General features: G+C 43.6%; 3 protein-coding genes across 4 annotated transcripts; 2 read left to right on the top strand and 1 right to left on the bottom strand.

The window, feature by feature from the left end:
- The first annotated feature begins 9,426 nt into the window (after window positions 1-9,426).
- Window positions 9,427-10,830, top strand: LOC147992990 (F-box protein At5g07610-like). Of its 2 annotated transcripts, XM_087542074.1 has the most exons (4): window positions 9,427-9,497; window positions 9,567-9,666; window positions 9,709-10,248; window positions 10,333-10,830. In XM_087542074.1, the coding sequence occupies exons 1-4, from the start codon at window positions 9,427-9,429 to the stop codon at window positions 10,678-10,680; spliced, it is 1,059 nt and encodes a 352-aa protein (XP_087398200.1). In that variant the 3' UTR covers window positions 10,681-10,830. The 2 variants fall into 2 exon arrangements, with proteins under 2 accessions (XP_087398200.1, XP_087398197.1); XM_087542071.1 differs by having other exon boundaries at window positions 9,427-9,465; window positions 9,556-10,830.
- A 1,959-nt stretch (window positions 10,831-12,789) lies between these two features.
- Window positions 12,790-15,834, bottom strand: LOC125531679 (tryptophan synthase alpha chain). The gene is made up of 8 exons (XM_048695998.2): window positions 15,464-15,834; window positions 15,005-15,151; window positions 14,712-14,886; window positions 14,318-14,394; window positions 13,903-13,980; window positions 13,441-13,518; window positions 13,262-13,321; window positions 12,790-13,141 (listed from the first exon to the last, which is right to left on the bottom strand). Exons 1-8 carry the CDS (start codon window positions 15,713-15,715, stop codon window positions 13,007-13,009), a joined length of 1,002 nt encoding a protein of 333 aa, XP_048551955.2. The 5' UTR covers window positions 15,716-15,834; the 3' UTR covers window positions 12,790-13,006.
- Window positions 15,835-21,187: 5,353 nt separating this feature from the next.
- On the top strand, window positions 21,188-21,556 carry LOC147992989 (F-box protein At5g07610-like). Its single transcript, XM_087539188.1, has one exon. The coding sequence runs from the start codon at window positions 21,188-21,190 to the stop codon at window positions 21,554-21,556; it is 369 nt and encodes a 122-aa protein (XP_087395314.1).
- The last annotated feature ends 1,676 nt before the right edge of the window (window positions 21,557-23,232 follow it).

The raw sequence follows: 23,232 nt of genomic DNA, 5'->3' as shown, positions 1-23,232 counted from the left end.
ATGACAAAGGGAACAACGTATGTTGTTATGCGGTCTGACCGATAAAAATCTTCGTAGAATATGTAGGAGCCAATATGGGCATCCAGGTCCCGCTATTGGTTATTGACCGGAGACGTGTCTCGGTCATGTCTACATTGTTCTCGAACCGTAGGGTCCGCACGCTTAAGATTTCGATGACAGTTATATTATGAGTTTATGAGTTTTGATGTACCGAAGGAGTTCGGAGTCCCGGATGAGATCGGGGACATGACGAGGAGTCTCGAAATGGTCGAGACGTAAAGATCGATATATTGGACGACTATATTCGGACATCGGAAAGGTTCCGAGTGATTCGGGTATTTTTCGGAATACCGGGTAGTTACGGGAGAAGTAATGGGCCTTGATGGGCTTTAGTGGGAAGAGGAAAAAGGCTGCTGCGCCCCCCTCCCCTCTAGTCCGAATTGGACTTGGGAAAAGGGGGCCGGCCACCTTTCCTACTCCTCCACTTCCTTCTCCCTTCCTCCCCTCTTGATGGACTCCTACTAGGACTTGGAGTCCTAGTAGGACTCCCATCCTGGCCGCACCAATGGCCTTGGCCGGCCTCCTCCTCCTCCATCCTTTATATACTGAGGCAAGGGGCACCCCATAGACACAAGTTGATCATTGAGATCGTTCCTTAGCCGTGTGCGGTGCCCCCTGCCACCATATTCCACCTCGATCATATCGTTGTAGTGCTTAGGCGAAGCCCTGCGTCGGTAGAACATCAAGATCGTCACCACGCTGTCGTGTTGACGGAACTCCTCCCCGAAGCTTTGCTGGATCGGAGCCCGGGGATCGTCATCGAGCTGTACGTGTGCTAAGAACTCGGAGGTGCCGGAGTAACGGTGCTTGGATCGGTCGGATCGGGAAGAAGACGTACGACTACTTCCTCTACGTTGTGTCAACGCTTCCGTTGCGATCTACAAGGGTATGTAGATCAGACTCTCCCCCTCGTTGCTATGCATCACCATGATCTTGCGTGTGCGTAAGAATTTTTTTGAAATTACTACGTTCCCCAACAGTGGTATCAGAGCCTAGGTTTTATGGTTTGATGTTATATGCACGAGTAGAACACAAGTAAGTTGTGGGCGATATAAGTCATACTGCCTACCAGCATGTCATACTTTGGTTCGGCGATATTGTTGGATGAAGCGGCCCGGACCGACATTACGCGTACGCTTACGCGAGACCGGTTTCCCCGACGTGCTTTGCACAAAGGTGACTTGCGGGTGACTGTTTCTCCAACTTTAGTTGATCCAAGTGTGACTACGCCCGGTCCTTGCGAAGGTTAAAACGGAGTCTATTTGACAAACTATCGTTGTGGTTTTGATGCGTAGGTGAGATTGATTCTTGCTTAAGCCCGTAGCAGCCACGTAAAACTTGCAACAACAAAGTAGAGGACGTCTAACTTGTTTTTGCAGGGCATGTTGTGATGTGATATGGTCAAAACGTGATGAGATATAAGTTGTTGTATGAGATGATCATGTTTTGTTAAAGTTATCGGCAACTGGCAAAAGCCTTATGGTTGTCTCTTTATTGCATAAGATGCAAGCGCCAAATAATTGCTTTACTTTATCGCTATGCGATAGCAATAGTTGCAAGAGCAATAGTTGGCGAGACGACCATGTGACGACACATTGATATAGATCAAGATGATGGAGATCATGGTGTCATGCCGGTGACGATAGAAATCATGACGGTACTTCGGAGATGGAGATCACAAGCACAAGATGATGATGGCCATATCATATCACTTATATTGATTGCATGTGATGTTTATCTTTTTATGCATCTTATCTTGCTTTGATTGACGGTAGCATTATAAGATGATCTCTCACTAATTATCAAGAAATGTTCTCCCTGAGTATGCACCATTGCGAAAGTTCTTCGTGCTGAGACACCATGTGATGATCGGGTGTGATAGGCTCTACATTCAAATACAATGGGTGCAAAACAGTTGCACACGCGGAATACTCAGGTTATACTTGACGAGCCAAGCATATACAGATATGGCCTCGGAACACGGAGACCGAAAGGTCGAGCGTGAATCATATAGTAGATATGATCAACATAGTGATGTTCACCAATGAAACTGCTCCATCTCACGTGATGATCGGACATGGTTTAGTTGATTTGGATCACGTGATCACTTAGAGGATTAGAGGGATGTCTATCTAAGTGGGAGTTCTTAAGTAATATGATTAATTGAACTTTAATTTATCATGAACTTAGTCCTGGTAGTATTAGCATATCTATGTTGTAGATCAATAGCTCGCGTTGTTGCTTTCATATGCTTATTTTGATATGTTCCTAGAGAAAATTGTGTTGAAAGATGTTAGTAGCAATGATGCGGATTGGATCCGTGATCTGAGGTTTATCCTCATTGCTGCACAGAAGAATTATGTCCTTGATGCACCGCTAGGTGACAGACCTATTGCAGGAGCAGATGCAGACGTTATGAACGTTTGGCTAGCTCAATATGATGACTACTTGATAGTTTAAGTGCACCATGCTTAACGGCTTAGAATCAGGACTTCAAAGACGTTTTGAACGTCATGGACCATATGAGATGTTCCAGGAGTTGAAGTTAATATTTCAAGCAAATACCCGAGTTGAGAGATATGAAATCTCCAACAAGTTCTATAGCTAAAAGATGGAGGAGAATCGCTCAACTAGTGAGCATGTGCTCAGATTGTCTGGGTACTACAATCGCTTGAATCAAGTGGGAGTTAATCTTCCAGATAAGATAGTGATTGACAGAATTCTCTAGTCACCATCACCAAGTTAGTAGAACTTCGTGATGAACTATAATATGCAAGGGATAACGGAAACAACTCCCAAGCTCTTCGTGATGCTGAAATCAACGAAGGTAGAAATCAAGAAAAACATCAAGTGTTGATGGTTGACAAGATCACTAGTTTCAAGAAAAGGGCAGAGGGAAGAAGGGGAACTTCAAGAAGAACAGCAAGCAAGTTGCTGCTCAAGTGAAGAAGCCCAAGTCTGGTCCTAAGCCTGAGACTAAGTGTTTCTACTGCAAAGGGACTGGTCACTGGAAGCGGAACTACCCCAAGTGATTGGCAGATAAGAAGGATGGCAAAGTGAACATAAGTATATTTGATATACATGTTATTGATGTGTACTTTACTAGTGTTTATAGCGACCCCTCAGTATTTGATACTAGTTCAGTTGCTAAGATTAGTAACTCGAAACGGGAGTTGCAGAATAAACAGAGACTAGTTAAGGGTAAAGTGACGATGTGTGTTGGAAGTGGTTCCAAGATTGATATGATCATCATCGCACACTCCCTATACTTTCGGGATTAGTGTTGAACCTGAATAAGTGTTATTCGGTGTTTGCGTTAAGCATGAATATGATTTGATCATGTTTATTGTGATACGGTTATTCATTTAAGTAAGAGAATAAATTGTTGTTCTGTTTACATAAATAAAACCTTATATGGTTACACACCCAATGAAAATAGTTCGTTGGATCTCGATCGTAGTGATACACATAATCATAATATTGAAACCAAAAGATGTAAAGTTAATAATGATAGTGCAGCTTATTTGTAGCACTGCTGTTTAGTTCATATTGGTATAAAGCGCATGAAGAAACTCCATGTTGATGGGCTTTTGGAATCACTTGATTATGAATCAGTTGATGCTTGCGAACCATGCCTCATAGGCAAGATGACTAAGACTCTGTTCTTTGGAACAATGGAGTGAACAACAGATGTGTTGGAAATCATACATACTGATGTATGTGGTCCGATGAATATTGAAGCTCGCGACAGGTATCATTATTTTCTGATCTTCACAGATGATTTGAGCAGATATGAGTATATCTACTTGATGAAACACAAGTCCGAAACATTTGAAAAGTTCAAAGAATTTCAGAGTGAAGGGAAAAATCATCGTAACAAGAAAATAAAGTTTCTACGATCTGATCGTAGAGAAGAGTATTTGAGTTACGAGTTTGGCCTTCAGTTAAAAACAATGTGAAATAGTTTCACTACTCATGCCACCTGGAACACCAAAATGTAATGGTGTGTCCGAACGTCATAACCGTACTTTATTAGATATGGTGCGATCTATGATGTCTCTTACCGATCTACCACTATCGTTTTGGGTTTATGCATTAGAGACAGCTGCATTCACGTTAAATAGGGCACCATCTAAATCAGTTGAGACGACACCGTATGAACTATGGTTTGGCAAGAAACCTAAGCTGTCGTTTCTTAAAGTTTGAGGTTGCAATGCTTATGTGAAAAAGTTTCAACCTGATAAGCTCAAACCCAAATCGGAGAAATGTGTCTTCATAGGATATCCAAAAGAAACTATTGGATACACCTTCTATCACAAGACCGAAGGCAAGACTTTTGTCGCTAAATTCGGAAACTTTCTGGAGAAGGAGTTTCTCTCGAAAGAAGTGAGTGGGAGGAAAGTAGAAAACTTGATAAGGTAATTGTACCTTCTCCCTTATTGGAAAGTAGTTCATCACAGAAATCTGTTCTTGTGACTACTACACCAATTAGTGAGGAAGCTAATGATGATGATCATGTAACTTCAGATCAAGTTACTACTGAATCTCGTAGGTAAACCAGAGTGAAATCCGCACCAGAGTGGTATGGTAATCCTGTTCTGGAAGTCATGTTACTAGACCATGACGAACTTGCGAACTATGAGGAAGCGATGATGAGCCCAGATTCCGCGAAATGGTTTGAGGCCATGAAATCTGAGATATGATCCATGTATGAGAACAAAGTATGGACTTTGATGGATTTGCCCGATGATCGGCAAGCCATAGAAAATAAATGGATCTTCAAGAGGAAGACGGACGCTGATAGTAGTGTTACTATCTACAAAGCTAGAATTGTCACAAAAAAGGTTTTTCGACAAGTTCAAGGTGTTGACTACGATGAGAGTTTCTCTCTCGTATCTATGCTTAAGTATGTCCGAATCATGTTAGCAAATTGCCGCATTTTATGAAATCTGGCAAATGGATAAACAAAACTGCATTCCTGAATGGATTTCTGGAAGAAGAGTTGTATATGATGCAACCAGAAGGTTTTGTCGATCCAAAGGGAGCTAACAAAGTGTGCAAGCTCCAGCGATCCATTTATGGAATGGTGCAAGCCTCTCAGAGTTGGAATAAACGCTTTGATAGTATGATCAAAGCATGTAGTTTTATACAGACTTGCGGTGAAGCCTGTATCTACAAGAAAGTGAGTGGGAGCACTACAGTATTTCTGATAAGTATATGTGAATGACATATTGTTGATCGGAAATAATGTAGAATTATTCTGTAAAGCATAAAGGAGTGTTTGAAAGGAGTTTTTCAAAGAAAGACTTCGGTGAAGCTGCTTACATATTGAGCTTCAAGATCTATAGAGATAGATCAAGACGCTTGATAAGTTTTTCAATGAGTACATACCTTGACAAGATTTTGAAGTAGTTCAAAATGGAACAGTCAAAGAAAAGTTTCTTGCCTGTGTTACAAGGTGTGAAGTTGAGTAAGACTCAAAGCCCGACCACGGCAGAAGATAGAAAGAGAATGAAAGTCATTCCCTATGCCTCAGTCATAGGTTCTATAAAGTATGCCATGCTGTGTACCAGATCTATTGTATACCCTACACTAATTGGCATGGGAGTACAATAGTGATCTAGGAGTAGATCACTGGACAGCGGTCAAAATTATCCTTAGTGGAATAAGGATATGTTTCTCGATTATGGAGGTGAAAAAAAAGGGTTCGCCGTAAAGGGTTACGTCGATGCAAGTTTTGACACAGATCTGGATGACTCTAAGTCTCGATCTAGATACATATTGAAAGTGGGAGCAATTAGCTAGAGTAGCTCCGTGCAGAGCATTGTTGACATAAATATTTGCAAAATACTTACGGATCTGAATGTGACAGACCCGTTGACTAAGATTCTCTCACAAGCAAAACATGATCACACCTTAGTACTCTTTGGGTGTTAATCACATAGCGGTGTGAACTAGATTACTGACTCTAGTAAACCCTTTGGGTGTTGATCACATATCGATGTGAACTATGGGTGTTAATCACATGGTGATGTGAACTATTGCTGTTAAATCACATGGCGATGTGAACTAGATTATTGACTCTAGTGCAAGTGGGAGACTGAAGGAAATATGCCCTAGAGGCAATAATAAAGTTATTATTTATTTCCTTATTTCATGATAAATGTTTATTATTCATGCTAGAATTGTATTAACCGGAAACATAATACATGTGTGAATACATAGACAAACAGAGTGTCACTAGTATGCCTCTACTTGACTAGCTCGTGAATCAAAGATGGTTATGTTTCCTAACCATGGACAAAGAGTTGTTATTTGATTAACGAGATCACATCATTAGTTGAATGATCTGATTGACATGAGCCATTCCATTAGCTTAGCACCCGATCGTTTAGTATGTTGCTATTGCTTTCTTCATGACTTATACATGTTCCTATGACTATGAGATTATGCAACTCCCGTTTGCCGGAGGAACACTTTGGGTGCTACCAAATGTCACAACGTAACTGGGTGATTATAAAGGAGCATTACAGGTGTCTCCAAAGGTACATGTTGGGTTGGCGTATTTCGAGATTAGGATTTGTCATTCCGATTGTCGGAGAGGTATCTTTGGGCCCTCTCGGTAATGCACATCACATAAGCCTTGCAAGCATTACAACTAATATGTTGGTTGTGAGATGATGTATTATGGAACGAGTAAAGAGACTTGTCGGTAACGAGATTGAACTAGGTATTGGATACCGACGATCGAATCTCGGGCAAGTAACATACCGATGACAAAGGGAACAACGTATGTTGTTATGCGGTCTGACCGATAAAAATCTTCGTAGAATATGTAGGAGCCAATATGGGCATCCAGGTCCCGCTATTGGTTATTGACCGGAGACGTGTCTCGGTCATGTCTACATTGTTCTCGAACCGTAGGGTCCGCACGCTTAAGGTTTCGATGACAGTTATATTATGAGTTTATGAGTTTTGATGTACCAAAGGAGTTCGGAGTCCCGGATGAGATCGGGGACATGACGAGGAGTCTCGAAATGGTCAAGACGTAAAGATCGATATATTGGACGACTATATTCGGACATCGGAAAGGTTCCGAGTGATTCGGGTATTTTTCGGAGTATCGGGTAGTTACGGGAGAAGTAATGGGCCTTGATGGGCTTTAGTGGGAAGAGGAAAAAGGCTGCTGCGCCCCCCCCCCTCCCCTCTAGTCCGAATTGGACTAGGGAAAAGGGGGCCGGCCACCTTTCCTACTCCTCCACTTCCTTCTCCCTTCCTCCCCTCTTGATGGACTCCTACTAGGACTTGGAGTCCTAGTAGGACTCCCATCCTGGCCGCACCAATGGCCTTGGTCGGCCTCCTCCTCCTCCATCCTTTATATACTGAGGCAAGGGGCACCCCATAGACATAAGTTGATCATTGAGATCGTTCCTTAGCCGTGTGCGGTGCCCCCTGCCACCATATTCCACCTCGATCATATCATTGTAGTGCTTAGGCGAAGCCCTGCGTCGGTAGAACATCAAGATCGTCACCACGCCGTCGTGTTGACGGAACTCCTCCCCGAAGCTTTGCTGGATCGGAGCCCGGGGATCGTCATCGAGTTGTACGTGTGCTAAGAACTCGGAGGTGCCGGAGTAACGGTGCTTGGATCGGTCGGATCGGGAAGAAGACGTACGACTACTTCCTCTACGTTGTGTCAACGCTTCCGTTGCGATCTACAAGGGTATGTAGATCAGACTCTCCCCCTCGTTGCTATGCATCACCATGATCTTGCGTGTGCGTAGGAATTTTTTTGAAATTACTACGTTCCCCAACAGTAGTACCCTCGGAAAGCTTGTCGTATAGGGACTTGACCATAAATTTCTTGGAGGAGGTCAACTTCCACATAATCATATCCGCCCCATAACTACATGTCAATCCACCCAAGTCAGCCACCAACGAGTCCCAGCTGGCGGCCTCCGTCGTGTCTAGTGTCCTAATAAAGGAAATAGCAGGCGGATGGACTCGAAGAGCATCAGCCACCATAATGTTGGTGTCCGTTGCCAGTTGGTACAATTCCGGGTGGGAATGCCAGAGCAGTTCCTGACCCCACCAATGGTCGAGCCAGAAACATGTGGACTTGCCATCGTTCACACAGAACTGCGCACCCACTGCGAAAGCCGGCCGCACCGCTTGGACCCCATTCCAAAAGGCCGAACCGTTGCTATTTGCCTTGAACAAATTCCCATCCGGGAAATATTTAGCCCAAAGGATGTCGGCCCAGAGTCCCAACTCATTTTGGGCTAGACGCCACCACCACTTAGTAAGCAGGGCCACGTTCATGAGTTTAGAATTCATAACACCCAAGCCACCGAATTTTTTTGGCCTACAAACCGCTGCCCATTTCACGAAGTGGTATTTGCGTTTGGTCCCAGCTCCTTCCCAAAAGAACCGAGAGCGCGGTGTGTCGAATCTAGCGTGAACCCCATCCGCTAGTAAGAACATTCCCATTGTGTAAAGTGGGAGCGAGGATAAGCTCGAGTTAGTGAGAATAAGCCGTGCCGCCGAGGATATAAACCTGCCCCTCCAAGGGCTCATCCAGTTTGCGACTTCCCCATAAAGAGGCTCCCATTCCGCAATGGTGAGTTTCTTGGTCGAGATCGGGAGGCCAAGGTACTTAATCGGGATCTCTATTACAATGCTCAATAGAAACCTTCTTTGAAATCTTTCCATAAACTTCGACAATCAAGATTTGGGGCTGCCACCATTGAATGCCCGGCATTAGGGTTTAGTGCTTCGACAACAACCATGTTATCCATTTGCACAACGATGGAATTGCATCCAATGCTTAGGGCAAGCTTCAGTCCTTTAACTAGTGCACCAGCCTCAGCTGAAACATGAACATGTTCCAATTTGGCATATTGTCATCAACAACAGTATTGGGGGCTAAACCCTTGTTTAAATTAATGAAGCTAGTCATGATAATTTCAGCTTTGCTACTTGGTGTGCACGAAGCAAACAATATATATGAGGAGTGGTACTCTACGCAAACTAAGATGCAAAATATTTTTAACATAATCTTTGTGACGACACCACTTCTTTTATCCCCAAAATTATGTGGCCCGCGTTTTGGCTGAAGTAGTTAAGAGCAAAGGAGAACATCTTTTACACGAAAAAAAGGAGAACATCTTTTCTTGGAGCCAAAGAACACATGCTCTAAAAGCATTTTAGGCAGTTTGAAAAAAAAAAGCATTTTAGGCCGAGAGGTCTCTGCCGTTGTGTTATTTATACCCAGGGCCCCAACGGGCCGGGGTGTGGGGAGGCACATCTCATCAAAACCCTAAGCGAGCTGCTTCTACCATGCGCAGCAGCAGCCCGGCGTACAAGATGGAGAAGAAGGAAAAGGAGGAGGAGCAGCGGCAACCGGCGGCGGCGGAGATCCTGTCGCGCGTAGGTTCGCAGCTACAGCAGCAGGCCGGGTACAGGACGGGGAAGAGGAACAAGGCGGAGGACAAGCCGCCGGAGAGCCTCTGGGACGACCTCCTGCCGGAGATACACCGGGAGATCCTGTCGCGGGTGCCGTACCGGTCGCTGTGCCGCTTCAGGTGCGTGTGCAAGGCGTGGCTAGCGCTCTGCTCCGACCCGGCCGTCCGCAGGAGGTCGCCGCAGACGCTCTCCGGCTTCTTCTGCTACGGCGGCCAGCGCCGCGAAGGCCTCAGCTTCCTCAACCTGTCCGGGAGAGGCCGGCCGCTGGTCGACGACCCCTCCCTCCGCTTCGTGCGCGGCTACCACGACGTCAAGCCCATGCACTGCTGCGGCGGCATCCTCATCTGCCACTGCTTGAAGGCGGCCATGAGCGAGGAGGCGGACTATGTCGTGTGCAACCCCGCAACGGAGGAGATCTGGGCCGTGCTGCCCGTGCCCCCCAAGAGGTTGATGACGTTCAACACCGCCCGCCTGTGCTTCGACCCGGCCATCCCCCATTGCTTCAAGGTGTTCATGTTCATGCAAAGATTCGACGAGATCCAGAGGGTGGAGGTCTGCTCTTCGGAGACCGGGCAATGGACCTCCATGCGGAGCGAGTGGAGCTATGATACCCTCTTCATCGGGGATGATTCACAATGTGTATTCTTCAATGACACCCTGCATCTGGTTGCCGACGATTGTATGATCGGGTTGGACCAGGAGAGGAAAGTGATACGCTCCATGGTTACAGTGGACACGGAGGGGAAAACCTGGAGGAGCATCAGAATGCCGGATGACTTCCATAATGGTTCCATCGGGCAGTCACAGGGGCGCATATACGCCACATGCTTAGAAAACGGAGATGATTGTTGTCTATCGGTCTGGGTTCTAGAGGATTACGCTAGCGGAGTGTGGACCCTGAAGTGTACCGCCAACATTCCCGAACTGCTAGGAAGGCCTCACCGCAGGCGAAGCGAACTCTACACGTTGGTCGCGATCCATCCAGAGTGCAGTTTGATCTATCTAGCAGGCGGGGCGAGGCTGGAAAACACACTTATGTCGTACGATATGGATAGCGGTGAGTTGCATGTTATTTGCGCTCTTGGAAACCGCCAGCCGCGAAGATTTCAGCCCTACATTCCCTGTTTTGCAGAGAAGCCACACATTGCTCAGTAAAGTTTGGAGCTGCTTCATGTTTGCTGAGTCGGCGTGGCTCCGGTGCCTTCATGAGAATCAGATGCCGGGTATGGTCTAGATTTCTTTGGTTTAGGGTGATGGATTGGATAAATCCTCTTTCTATCCATTTGTTTAGTGCAAGTACCTTTATTCCGCAACTTGTTATCCACCACAGTTAAATATTGATGTTATCCTCTTCTAATGCGTTTGAAAGGAGTGTTCTCTCATATATATGGTATTTGAATGGGTTTCTCCTTTCAGTGTAATTTAATATTTTGGAATCTTGCATCAACTGGGAGATCCCTTGGGCGAAATCTGCTTGTATATGGTGTCAAACAACACCAATACGTCCTAGACTGAGAACAGAGTTATACTCCCTTCGTCCGAAAAAGTTTGTCCCAAGCTTGTCTTTCAAATGGATGTATCTAGCACTAACTTGGTGTTAGATACATACATCCATTTGTTAGTGCTAGATACATCCATTTGAGGGACAAGTTTTTTCGGACGGAGGGAGTATTTTATTTTCCTTTTAAGGGAAGAGAATAACACAACTGCACAACTCATTCAGTGACACCACTGGTTTGTAGTGAAGATTGTTTGTGTGATGCCATGCTGGTTCAGTGTGCATCAGCATCACTCTTAACACCCCACAGTGTGTTGTTTATCCTTTGTTCCGAGTAAACTGTCCATGACATCATCTTACTGTCAATCCAGGTTGTTGCCCAACTGAATCAATTTCTGAAGCATCCTAATATTTTCATATCCATAATTTAACTTGTGGAATTTTCTCACACACTATGTGTGTAGCAATCTATATTGTGCATCGAGTTCTTATATACACAAGCTGTCATTCTTTGGAGATTGCTATTTGATGGGTTTTAGCGACTTCGTTTAGACTGGTAAAGTTAAGCAGAAACGAATCAAAACCAAGTCAAATCTGGGTATGAAACTAGTTCTTACTTTGTTTTCGACTTGGAATTTCCCACACTATTTAAGTTGTATCAAGAGACTTTAAAAATTAAGACTTGGAAAATAGTCTCTCTCTCTCTCTGTCTACTTTGTTTTCGACTTGGAATTTCCCAGTCTCTCTCTCTCCCTCTCCCTCTCCCCCTCTCTCTCTCTCTGAAAGTTTCGAATTATGAAAGCAGGCATCAGAATTTCTGAAAGCCCGCGGTCCAAGTTTTGAGCTTCCAAAAAGAACAAATAATTTATCTAAAATGGGAACTTTCTAATTTAGGACGATCGGAATTGACCGTGCAGGTCAAGGAAACCCTCATGAACATAGGATAGACAAAATGGCTACGCTTACCACATGGCAGGTGCGGTCAGCCCTTTATGTTGAAGAGTGTTTGAATCTTGAGAGAAGAAGAAGAAGAAAAGGAGAAGAAAGAAACGAAAAATGGCTACGCTTGACTTCAGACCTTCACCCTGTTTCATAATCTAGAGCTTCTTCAGATTCATCTCAATTTTGGGGACACGACATCGTAGTATTAATTATCCATGTACCACAGCAAAACATTAGGTAACATGCTCATGTAGTATCTACAAAGCTATGTGGTCTTCATCTGAGTCGTTTGATGCGAACCCAAGAAAATAACAGTCTGGCATTTCCCAGTAAATTGATTTTCATTGGTTGTTTGATTTTTACAGGAGTGTAAGCCCAAGTGATTTCCTCACAAAAAAAAGCCCAAGTGATTTTACTAACTTGATGACGAATCTTCCTGGCTATTTAACCAAAGAAGTAAATTGGCATCCAATTGTATTTTATAGTAAAAAAGGAAAGGGATAGGTATATCAAACCAGAAAGATCTATCATCCAGGAAGTGACTTGAACATGACAGTTCTTGCTTGACCTAGTAAGTGTTTATACTTCAACGAAATTTAGTGTTTGGGTTTTTATAGCAAAACAAAGAAATGGCAGGAATATTAAACCGGAATGTAATAGTATGATGCAAGCATGGCGTGCCTAGTCATTCCTCCATTTATTCACGCTATACTTGTAGTACATTTTAGCACTGTCATATTGAAGCCACTTGTAAAATGATAAACAGTGAGGAATGCTGTTTAGAAAAATAAGAACCCAGGAAATCATTGAAATGGCAATGGCACTGGGACAGAAAGATGCTTTCTTTTGTATCATTTGTAACACTAGCCTCAATTAATTTATTCACCCGAGCATTCAACACATGGGTACAATTATTCTATCACACAACAGGATCCTTCGAAATCTAAAGCCAGGAATGTAATGCTACACTGTAAAACAGAACTAAAAAAATATATATGGTATTCATGCGATTTCCCCCACAAAGATAAAAAAATGCATGTTTCATGGAAATGCGGCCTTTAGGCTCTTGGCTAATTCCTCTAGCTTCTTCAATCCTTCTTCAGGAGAACCAGATTCACCCAACTGTCTCACCATTGCGCTACCAACGATCACACCATCTGCACCCCAGCCCGCGATCTGCAATTTTTGTAGACAATAGTGAAGTAACAAACTTGTCAAAGATTGCGCAAACGAAGGAAGGAGGATAAAACAAGATATTTTGCCGAGCATGAGAGTTGCTGGATATATATGATTTACCTGCTTCACCTGCTCTGGAGTTGACACTCCAAAACCGACGGCAACAGCTTTATCTGTGACCTATAATAAATAAGCAGACCATGTTCTATAAGCAACGTTGAACAAGATGTGCATTGCACAATAAGGTAGGAGACCAAAACTAGTTCACTGAGTAACAATAAAGAAAAGACTTAGCAAACCTGCTTGATTTCCTTAAGAAGAGCTTCCACCTTGAAACTTACGTTTGCACGTGTGCCAGTAACTCCAGTAGTGCTTACCTGAATAGCAAATATTACTGCAACTTAGCGAGTAGTGTATCATGTAACTGGTTATGCTCAAACAGGTTCGGTAGAACCACAAATGCTCAACCTCAACATGTCAACTGAATTCCATTTGTTTATGATTCACAAAGCCAATTGGAGAAATTACAGAGCATAACCAAGGCGTCTCAGTCTTTGTAAACAGTGGTGTACATTTCATTATATTTTTCAGTTGAGCAATTAGCACAGCTAGCACCAGGATACTGTACTGTACTCTTGTTAAGTTCTGAAATACACTACGTTGGCCATTATGAGAACTTTCTGATGAGCGATAAGGACAATGTGCTATATGAGAAGCAGAGTTTAAGGGAGCAAAAATAATTTGGAGCTCTGGACACTTACAAGATAAACAAATCCTTCTGAAGCCTTTGTAATTCTCTCCATTCTTTCTGTTGGTGTAGTTGGTGTTGTTAGTAACACCTGCAGGCATTCATGCAAATGAAATAACTTATAAGACATAACAAAACTGATGTAAACAGCTGCACAAACAAAAGAGGCATCTTCAGTATTCCAGACTAATCAGCACCTGATGCTGGGTATTATTTAGTTTAAAATTACAGCAAAGCAATGAGCTAATAAGCATAACTCATCATTTTGCATCAGAGCTTAAATAAGAAATTTTAAACGGGGTCTTTCTTCAAAGATAGAGATTTAATGAGAATATTCAACCCTAATTGGCTTGGACACAAAAAATGGAAAAAGGAAACAGTTATAAAGGTAGGATACACGATAGATGATAATGCCAAAGGGAGCCTACCAGCTCTAGGTTGTTCTTGGCAGCCTCGCTTCTCAAAATATCTGTCTCTTCCAGAGGAACATCAGGTACCACAAGACCTGCAGCATGGTAATAAATATGTAACTTGGTTGTTACAATGAGAACATAACTTTACAACAGCAAGAAAGTGCCACATTGCTAATATCATTGTACGTCGTGTAAAATATAGTTGTGTGTATCTGTGTATGCTGTTATGCAACTTTTTAATCCTCAATCGCCTACCTGAAACCTTATGCACTAGTGAAACTAAGATATGCAGGAGAAACAATGCCATGTTTCAGAATTCAGATAATTAACAAGGTGACCATATGAGTAGAAATGGCATTTCAATGTAGAAGAACATCACTGAACCTATGGAAAACTATAAGGGCATTACCATGTACACCGGCTTCTTTTACAACAGACATGAAGTTGGCGACACCGCGCTTCAGAATCGGGTTGTAATATGTGAAAAGCGCGAGAGGGCAGGACAGCTCAGGCACCACCTCTTTCACCATGGAGATAACATCCTCAAATGTGGTGCCCTTTGTCAGCGCGCGTGTAGCAGAAGCCTGAAATGATGTGATCAAAAATTAATGTTAAAACACATAAGCTGAAGAACATGAACACTACATACAGAATACAATAGCACAATCCTACAGGACGTGTATATTTAACATTGTAGAGTACCTGAATAACAGGGCCATCAGCCAACGGATCAGAGTACGGCACGCCCAATTCGATCACATCAGAACCACACGCATCGAGAACCTTTAGCGCCTTCGCCGTGGTCGCCAAGTCAGGGTCGCCGGCGACGATGAACGGGATGAACGCGATCTGAAAGTTGCAAACACCGTCAGAACACAAAAATGATGTCCATCGCAGAGCAGGTAACATATAAATATCACATCTGAGGGATTTATTTAGTACTAGTGTATATATTAATCTTTTAGCACAGACGAACACATGGATAGATAACTACAAGTTACAAGTTGCAGAGTAAAGTAAACATGGCCACTAGTAAGACAATACTAATACAGTAGTAAAATAGAATTATCTTTTTACTGTCACCATGAGGATGGCCGTCTGCGGCCTAATCGACGGAATCAAAACACGCGCAGTCGTCGGGGCGGTAAGAATTATCTTTACCTTGCCCTGCTCCTTGAGGTTGGTGAACGTGCCGGAGATGGTGCGCTTGTCCCCGGCCACGGCGGGGGCGGCGGCGGTGGCGGACGCCCTGATGGCGGCAACGGGGTGCGCGGCCCCGCGGAGCGAGACCCTCCTCGCCGCGGCGGCGCGGCCCCTCGGCGCCGCGGAGGCGGCCGAGAAGGAGGGGGACGACGCCGCCGAGGAGGCAGCGGCGAGGGCGGGGGAGGCGGAGGCCTTGAGTGCGAACGCCATGGGTGCGAGGGAGGAAGGGGTCGACGGCGGCGGCGGTGGTGTGCGCGCGGGGTGTTGGACGGCGGGCGGGTTGGACTGGCTGGCTGGGACAGGCGGCGATGTGGCCGTATTAATAAGTTGTCAGTGTGGGTTGGTGATAGGGCGTGCCGAGTTGGTGAGGCGAGGCGAGGCGGATGCGTCGACCCGGCGCCGGCGGGTGGGTCCGGGACGTCAGTGAGCCGTTTTTGACCGGCTCGTGTGGTGTGGATGGCGTTTTACGTTGGTGATGGGCGCCGGTTCTCCGCCGCCGCTGCCGAGGAAACATCCTCGGAAGAAGCCGTCGCCTCTCCTCTCGGATCCGTGTCATGTCATGTGATGGACCCGGCAACACATTTTGTACCCCCTCCGTAAAAAAATATAAGAGCATTTAGATATATGAATACAAGGTATGAAGTGTGTCGGTATTGTCGTGGCCATTTTCAATTGGCGGAAGAGACACCGCTCGAAGATGTGTTGCGTCTTTTGGTCTTAGCTTCTTTGCGCGGCAGCTAATGTTGTTTTCAATACGGGAAATGCTAATAATCAACCGACGGATCACTCGGCTGCATCCATCGCCTGCTCCAATCGCCATGCGTCTTTTTTCAGGTCACAGTTAGTCTTATCTCCTTGGCTTAGAAGCGTTGTGTGTTCGCTGCAGTGAATTATCACTCAAGGTGCTTTTTTGCAACACATGTTGTGTTACAATGAGATGTTGCAACAGGATCTATGTTGCAAAAAATGGTGCAAAAAAAGTTCCAATTTTTTTTTCTGCAACAGGACCTCGGTTGCAAAAACATTATGTAACAGGAACTCTGTTGCAAAACTTTCTGCAACATGAGCTTTGTTGCAAAAGTTTCCGTAACATGACATCTGTTGCGAAAGTTTTCGCAACACCGTCATTGTTGCAATTGTAAGAACGCGTCTGGATCATAGGTTGACACTAGATCTAACGGCTGTCGAGCCGGCGGATATTTTTAAAAAATCTGCCGGGCCGACGCCTAGCGTCCCCCTTTCAATATTGGTTGTCATTCATGAAATTAATGTTTTCCCCAAAATAGTTGCGATTGATTCTGTAACTAATGCCATTTCCAAGATTATCTACAGTTAATGCAATTAATATTGGTTTCAGATAATTGCAGTTATTAGATACTTCATTATGGACTACATACAAAGCAAAATGAGTGAATCTACGCTCTAAAATATGTCTATATACGACACTACACATTAGGAAGGTAGCATCATACACTAATATCGTATGCATGATGCTAACTTATGATACTACCCATTACAAGCAGCCTTAGATCGACGGTTATGTGTTGCACACATCATTTGGGCACAGTGGCGAAGCCAGGAATTAAAGATCAGAGGGGCAAATGAGTCGAAATTTTGATAACAGGGGCCAAATTATAGTAATATACATGTATTTTTCCTAAATTATACATTATTCATCTTCAAATTAGGACTAAATCAGGGATGTTAGGGGGAGGGGGTCCAGGGCCCCTGCTGGTCTCCCCGTCTCCGTCACTGTTTGGGCATCTCCAACAGGTTGTGTGTAAGTCTTATTCGTAAAATGATTATGTTATCGACCAACAACTAACATACACTATTCAAATGAGTTATATCTAAGTCTTCCAATAGGAGGTGAAAAAAATTGTGATTGCTCTCTATTTTATCTTCAAGCTTGTGCAAGTGTTGTTGGTTAATTTACGTACAACTTTGCTCGCTCTCTCTCTATCCTCATTTATTGTATGTCATAATCATGATGTCCTAGGTGGTGAATTACCAACACCTATCTTACAACTGTTAGAGATGCTCTTAGAGCAACATGGGTCATTGGATATAGATGATTGAATGGCTAAGATCATTTGGATTCAACAAACTCGTCCCTTTTTATAAGCATGACATAACCGTAGTGATCGATGGACATGAGTGCATGTGTTGTATATGCTTGTGCACCTACAGTCATATCCAACTACTAATATCATCCTCTCTAGAAAAAACTACGGAATATCATTATTTGGTTTCTTACTCTCTTGAAAAGAAACTACTAATGCCAGTCAAAGGTAAAAAATGACAACCAAGCAATATACTTGATCTATATGCACCAAATAAAAAATCAAAACCCGGTTGATGAGCCCCAAAATTTTCCAAAACCCAGAAAAGAGGGTCGAGGCGAAGTGACTGGGATTTCAACAAGGAGGTCATCATCAAAGGTGTCGAAGTCGATCTCTTCTTCCAAAGTGATGGCATCTATGGATAACCCATTTTTTGTTGAAATCATCGCCGACGGAGTCCCTAGCTCAAGGTTCTTTGGAATGGTATCCGTTAGGAGATGCTTCCTCTAGTGGGAGAGTTGACGACAGAGATCCATCTATGCCTCATGGTGGGCGCCAAATGTCAATGAATAACGGTTTGCTGATTTTACAATTTGAAGGTTGCCATGAAAGAATGGAGAGAGAGGGGTGGTGCCTGAAGGGGTCTCGTCCGTAACGATGGTGACACCGTGGTTTCACCTCGGTTCAGGCCCCAGATGGGTGGCAACTCTACGGCATGCCTACCTGTCTTTATTGATGATCATGGATGATTATAATGGTGTTTTTCCTATCTACTGAGCTATGTATGATACAAGTATATGCTTCATGTATCTTGTGTCCTTAAAGCGGGGATTTGACCCTTTATATAGGTTGTCCCATGCCGGTTGTTAGTCATCTATCACGATTCAATCAGGCGATCATGCAGTTATGAGGCTCAAATCTCCTACAACCACAGAATCTCTTAAATAACGCTCTTGGCCATTATCCTTTATAGTGCTTGCTCGAGCTCATAACGGCGCACGACTCTGAAGTTTAGGCACTCAAGTTGGTAATGATGTCCAGGTGAATCTGCATCGCCTCTCACTCCGAGTGCGTATCCTTACTCATCGACAAACAGTAAAAAAAAGTGTACGTTCTCTCACAACAATAAAATATAGATTTTGAATGGTCTAATAGGGAGAGGATACCCGCATGAATTTTTCATTCATTTTGTGTTACGAGGCTTTGCAAGCTCCGATCATACGCACATCACCCCCCCCCCCCCACCCCCACCCCGAGCACACCGTCCAAGGGCAAAACAGAGCCTAAATTGCACCATAGGAGGACAGAACTCAGCACACTAGAAGCAAACCTTCACTGCTCTCAAGAAAAAAGGAGGAGCATCACCACTGTGGACGAAAAGCACATCAGTCACCGAGATTAATCATGCAATTTTTTATTAATCATGCAATTTTTTAGTGGTATAAAAACAAACTCCCCCCAGCTATGCATATGCATGCGCATATCCACCCATTAATTTTTTTTTTTGAGATAAACACACTACTGATGCATGAACTTGCAAAATACATTGAATTAGTTTCATAACTTGGCATGGACGTGCATATGAGTTTCAAATCTTGTTTGTATACGTCGACGATGCTGACGAGGCACGCCATCATGGCATGGGACCCGCTGTCAAGGACAAAGCGTGTGGCCTGTTTTTTTTTGCGACACCTTGGAATAAATTTTTTTCTTGCAAAGATAAATTGTAAAAAAAATTATCAATCAATAATTAAAAACGGGTATGGGATTTGAACCATCAACCTGACACGTGCAGGTAAGCGTGGCTAGCCAGTAGACTAGCTCAAATTTACTTTCATGAAAGGATTCATACACTTTATAAATATAAAGCTGAACGGCATAAATTAATTGTTTTTATTTCAGAAATGTAGTGTCGTTGATTTGAACCTGCAATCAGGGGCTACATGGTTGATGCACATACCACTCCTACTTTTTTTTGAAACAAACGTACAATTCCAACTGGCGAAATCGAATAAATTTAGATTTATAACATAACGAGCCCGTCTAGCTAAAATGTATCATAGCATGGCTCAGTTTTCAACGTGTTTGTTTTTTATATTTCAAAAAATTTTAAAACATACATAAATTATAATCATGTGTACAAACAATATACATATATTTAAAAAAAATTACATTAGTAAGTTGATATAATTTCATAAAGTACCAATGCAATAATTTAGCAAAAATACACATAATAAAATTATGAATTAAGAATATATCTTATAATTTAAAAAATATATGCATTTTAGTAAAACATTAAAGTAATTTTAGAAACGTTTATATATTTAAAAAAAATTCTCATATAATTTTAAAATTTCCACATTTTTATAAAATATTAATGTAGTATATGAATGTATTCATGCTTTAAGTAAAAACTGGTGTGTTGTTTTACAAAGTTTATATAGTATACAAAAGTTGGTGTGCTTTCTAAAAAAAAATACAAGTCTAGTGCGCCCTTAGATTGCGGATCCTCACATGAATAATATATGAATCATATAAACATGTTTATCATTCATAAATATTTTCAATTGAATGAATATGTTTTAAAATAGCACGTGATTTGTTTTAAAAATGAGATGAAGATTTTTGCATTCTTTTAAAGTTATGGTCTTCCGCCTATGTTTATAAAGATTATGAATCATCATGAAGCAACAAATGTGAAGTGGTCTAGTGCCTATCCAAGCATGCACACTGGTAGGTCGGCCATTCAAACCACCACAGCGCCAGTTTTTTAGTATTTTATAATTGTAGTTTTTATTTTATAATTTGCCAGTTTCTCCGTAAGGGCCTTATTGTTGGAAAAATAATTCTAGAGGGGTTTCCGCAAAAGACCAGGCCGACTACACACCCTTGTCTCCGCCATCCAGTCATTGACAGTGGGTCCCATGCCATGTTGGCACGTCTTGTCAGCGGCGCAGACGTATACAAAGGACGAGACTTGCCTGCTCCTCGCTTGTGCGCCCATCCGTACTCCCGCATACGTGGCTTAATTTGATTGGAACAAAATAAGGTTCGGCCCCACCCCTTTAAAATCAGGGGGAAGATGATTAGATTAGAAAGGAAAAAGGAAAAAAGACAGCCGTAGGATGAGGTGGGAGCACGGATGAGAGCATGGAGAGGGAGCAGGCAAGCCGGATCCGTATACAAACGGCATTCGAACCGTATATGCACATCCATGCCAAGTTATGGAACCAGTTTGATGTGTTTTGCAAGTCCAGGCACTAAACTGCACATCATTGGCAAGTTCAAGCACCACTGGTGTATTTATCTTTTTTTTTTTCTGTAGTTTGTTTTTGAGACACAAAAAAAATTGATATAAACTGGGCTGCACTAAAAAAATTGATAAAACTGGGCCTGTGCATATGGATATGCCTCCATGTTGGTGGGCTAGGAGAGGAGGCCTTATCAGATCCGTCTTGGGCTGATAAACTGAGCCTTTTTCTTGGCTCCGCCCCGTGTCTCGTTCATCCGCTTGCTGCCCTTTTTCTCCCTTCCTATAATCTTGAAAGAGAGACGTCCGGAAGGAGCGCATCTCAACCCTAAACCAACAGAACTGCAGCAGCCGCAGGCCGGACACGGGATGGAGAAGGCGAGGAAGGAGGAGGAGGAGCAGGCGATGGAGGGCCTCCCCAACGACCTCCTTCGAGAGATCCTGTCACGCGTGCCGTACCGGTCGCTGTGCCGCCTCAAGTGCGTGTCGCCGGCGTGGCTCGTGCTTTGCTCCGACCCGGCCGTGCGCAAAAGGTCGCCCCAGACGCTCTCCGGCTTCTTTGGCGATTCCCCCGACGGCATCACCCGTTTCATCAACCTGTCCGGTAGAGGCTGGCCGCTGGTCGACCCCTCTCTCCCTTTCCTTCGCCGCTTTGAAAACGTCAGGCTCCTCGACTGCTGCGGCGGCATCCTCCTCTGCCACGGCATGAGAGCGTGGCGTGCAGAATACATCGTGTGAAACCCCGCGACCGAGGAGATCTGGGCCGCACTGCCCGTGCCTCGTAGCCACCATAATCCACCAGAATCTTATGTTCGCGACCACACTATCAGCTTGTGCTTCGACCCTGCAGTTCCCTCTCGCTTCACGGTGTTTGTCATCATCGATGATGATCATGGCATTACCGCGATAGAGGTCTACTCATCGGATGCCAGAGAATGGGCTTCCATGTCGAGCGGATGGGGTCACCAAACGCGGATTGGGTCACCATCGCTACAAATATTTTGGGACGATTGGAGAAGTTGTGAATCAGGATACTTCTTCTTAGATGGCACTCTGTATTTCATTGCTTATTATGATTCCGGCTATAACATATTTGACTCGGAGGGTAGTACAATGAACTTGATAGTTACAGTGGACACGGACGGGAGTACCTGGAGGACAATTCAACAGCCGCCCAAAGTTAAGTTTACTTTTATTGGGCACTCTCAGGGACGCTTACATGGTATGAAGATAGATCATGATATTGGTTGCCGGCTATCAGTTTGGGTTCTTGAGAATTATGCTAGTGGCCAGTGGACCTTAAAGCACACAGCCAACATTCTGGAGACACGAGGAAGGCCTTGTCTATCTCGATACTTCACCTTGGTTGCAATCCATCCAGAACATAACCTAATTTTCCTTAAAGGCTCGGTGGAATCGAAGCAGGCACTTATGTCGTATGATATGGATACCCAGAATCTGCAAGTTATCTGCAGCCTTGAAAATTACCCAATGGAAAATTTGCGACCTCACGTTCCCTGTTTTGTTGAATGGCTGCCGTCGGATGCTCACTGAATTTCAGAGCAGCTTCACATATGCTAAGTAGGCATGGCACTTTCATGAAAGTCAGCTGTTGGGTATGGTCCTGATCTTCTAGTTTTGGTCAGTGGCTTGCACAAGTTCTACATTTACTCCAATTTTTTTTTTCATATCAGTTGGCTTCCAGGTGCATGTGCTTTTATGCCTCGAACAATGTTTTGTTGGATAGGCAGTGAGAACTTGTAAGCCACTTACTAATTCTTGTGGTCACTTGTTATTGTTAGCCTCTCATGTGGGTAAGTGTGAGACAATGGGTATTTTATCTGTTTGAAATTATCTGTATTTTACATCTCTCTCTGTCCATTTATTCAGGGCAAGAACCTCTAGCGAGGAACTTTCTATCCCAACAAAGTTAAACATTGGTGTTGTCTTGTTTTGATGCATTTGAAAGTTTATTTAGTCCTTTTTTCTTATTCGAAATGATTATCTCTTTGTGTATATACTATAATTATACGTTAGCGTCGACTTCTCAAGATTATTGTTTTAGTGAAATCTGTATGCATGATGTTCCATTGACCGAGAACGGAATACTATCGTCTTTTCTAGGGAAAGAGAACAACACAACTCATGTCATGATGGTGTTCACTGTTCATCACTTTCGGCTGTGCAACCCGTTAGTGTGCTGTTTGTCTTTGTTCCGACCAGTATGTCTGAATTTTTGCTTGACTGAATCAATTTCTGAACATTCTGAGATTTTACTGTCCATAATGTGAACTTGCGGAATTTTGTCATCCGCTGAAATCGAGTTGTTAAACGCACAAACTGAACTCTGTTCACACTGCTATTTACGGTTTTGAGTGACACACAATGCTAGCCGAGGCTGCTGCCCAAATTGT

Source organism: Triticum urartu, chromosome 1A (assembly GCF_056163025.1).
Source record: "Triticum urartu cultivar PI428250 chromosome 1A, HENAU_Tu73, whole genome shotgun sequence".
Lineage (NCBI taxonomy): Eukaryota > Viridiplantae > Streptophyta > Magnoliopsida > Poales > Poaceae > Triticum > Triticum urartu.
Note: the sequence above shows the minus strand (reverse complement) of the source record. Positions and strands in the feature narration are given on the sequence as shown.

Bases quoted from the DNA above. Each gene is read 5' to 3' on its own strand.
- LOC147992990 (XM_087542071.1), top strand. From the start codon at position 9,427: ATGGAGAAGAAGGAAAAGGAGGAGGAGCAGCGGCAACCG. The intron at 9,466-9,555 runs GCGGCGGCGGAG...GCGGAGGACAAG, and splicing joins AGGAGGAGCAGCGGCAACCG to CCGCCGGAGAGCCTCTGGGA.
- LOC125531679 (XM_048695998.2), bottom strand. From the start codon at position 15,715: ATGGCGTTCGCACTCAAGGCCTCCGCCTCCCCCGCCCTCGCCGCTGCC. The intron at 13,322-13,440 runs GTTTGCTAAGTC...TATTTATTATAG, and splicing joins TTCTTAAGGAAATCAAGCAG to GTCACAGATAAAGCTGTTGC. The intron at 13,142-13,261 runs GTAAATCATATA...CAAAAATTGCAG, and splicing joins CTCCAGAGCAGGTGAAGCAG to ATCGCGGGCTGGGGTGCAGA.
- LOC147992989 (XM_087539188.1), top strand. From the start codon at position 21,188: ATGGAGAAGGCGAGGAAGGAGGAGGAGGAGCAGGCGATGGAGGGCCTC.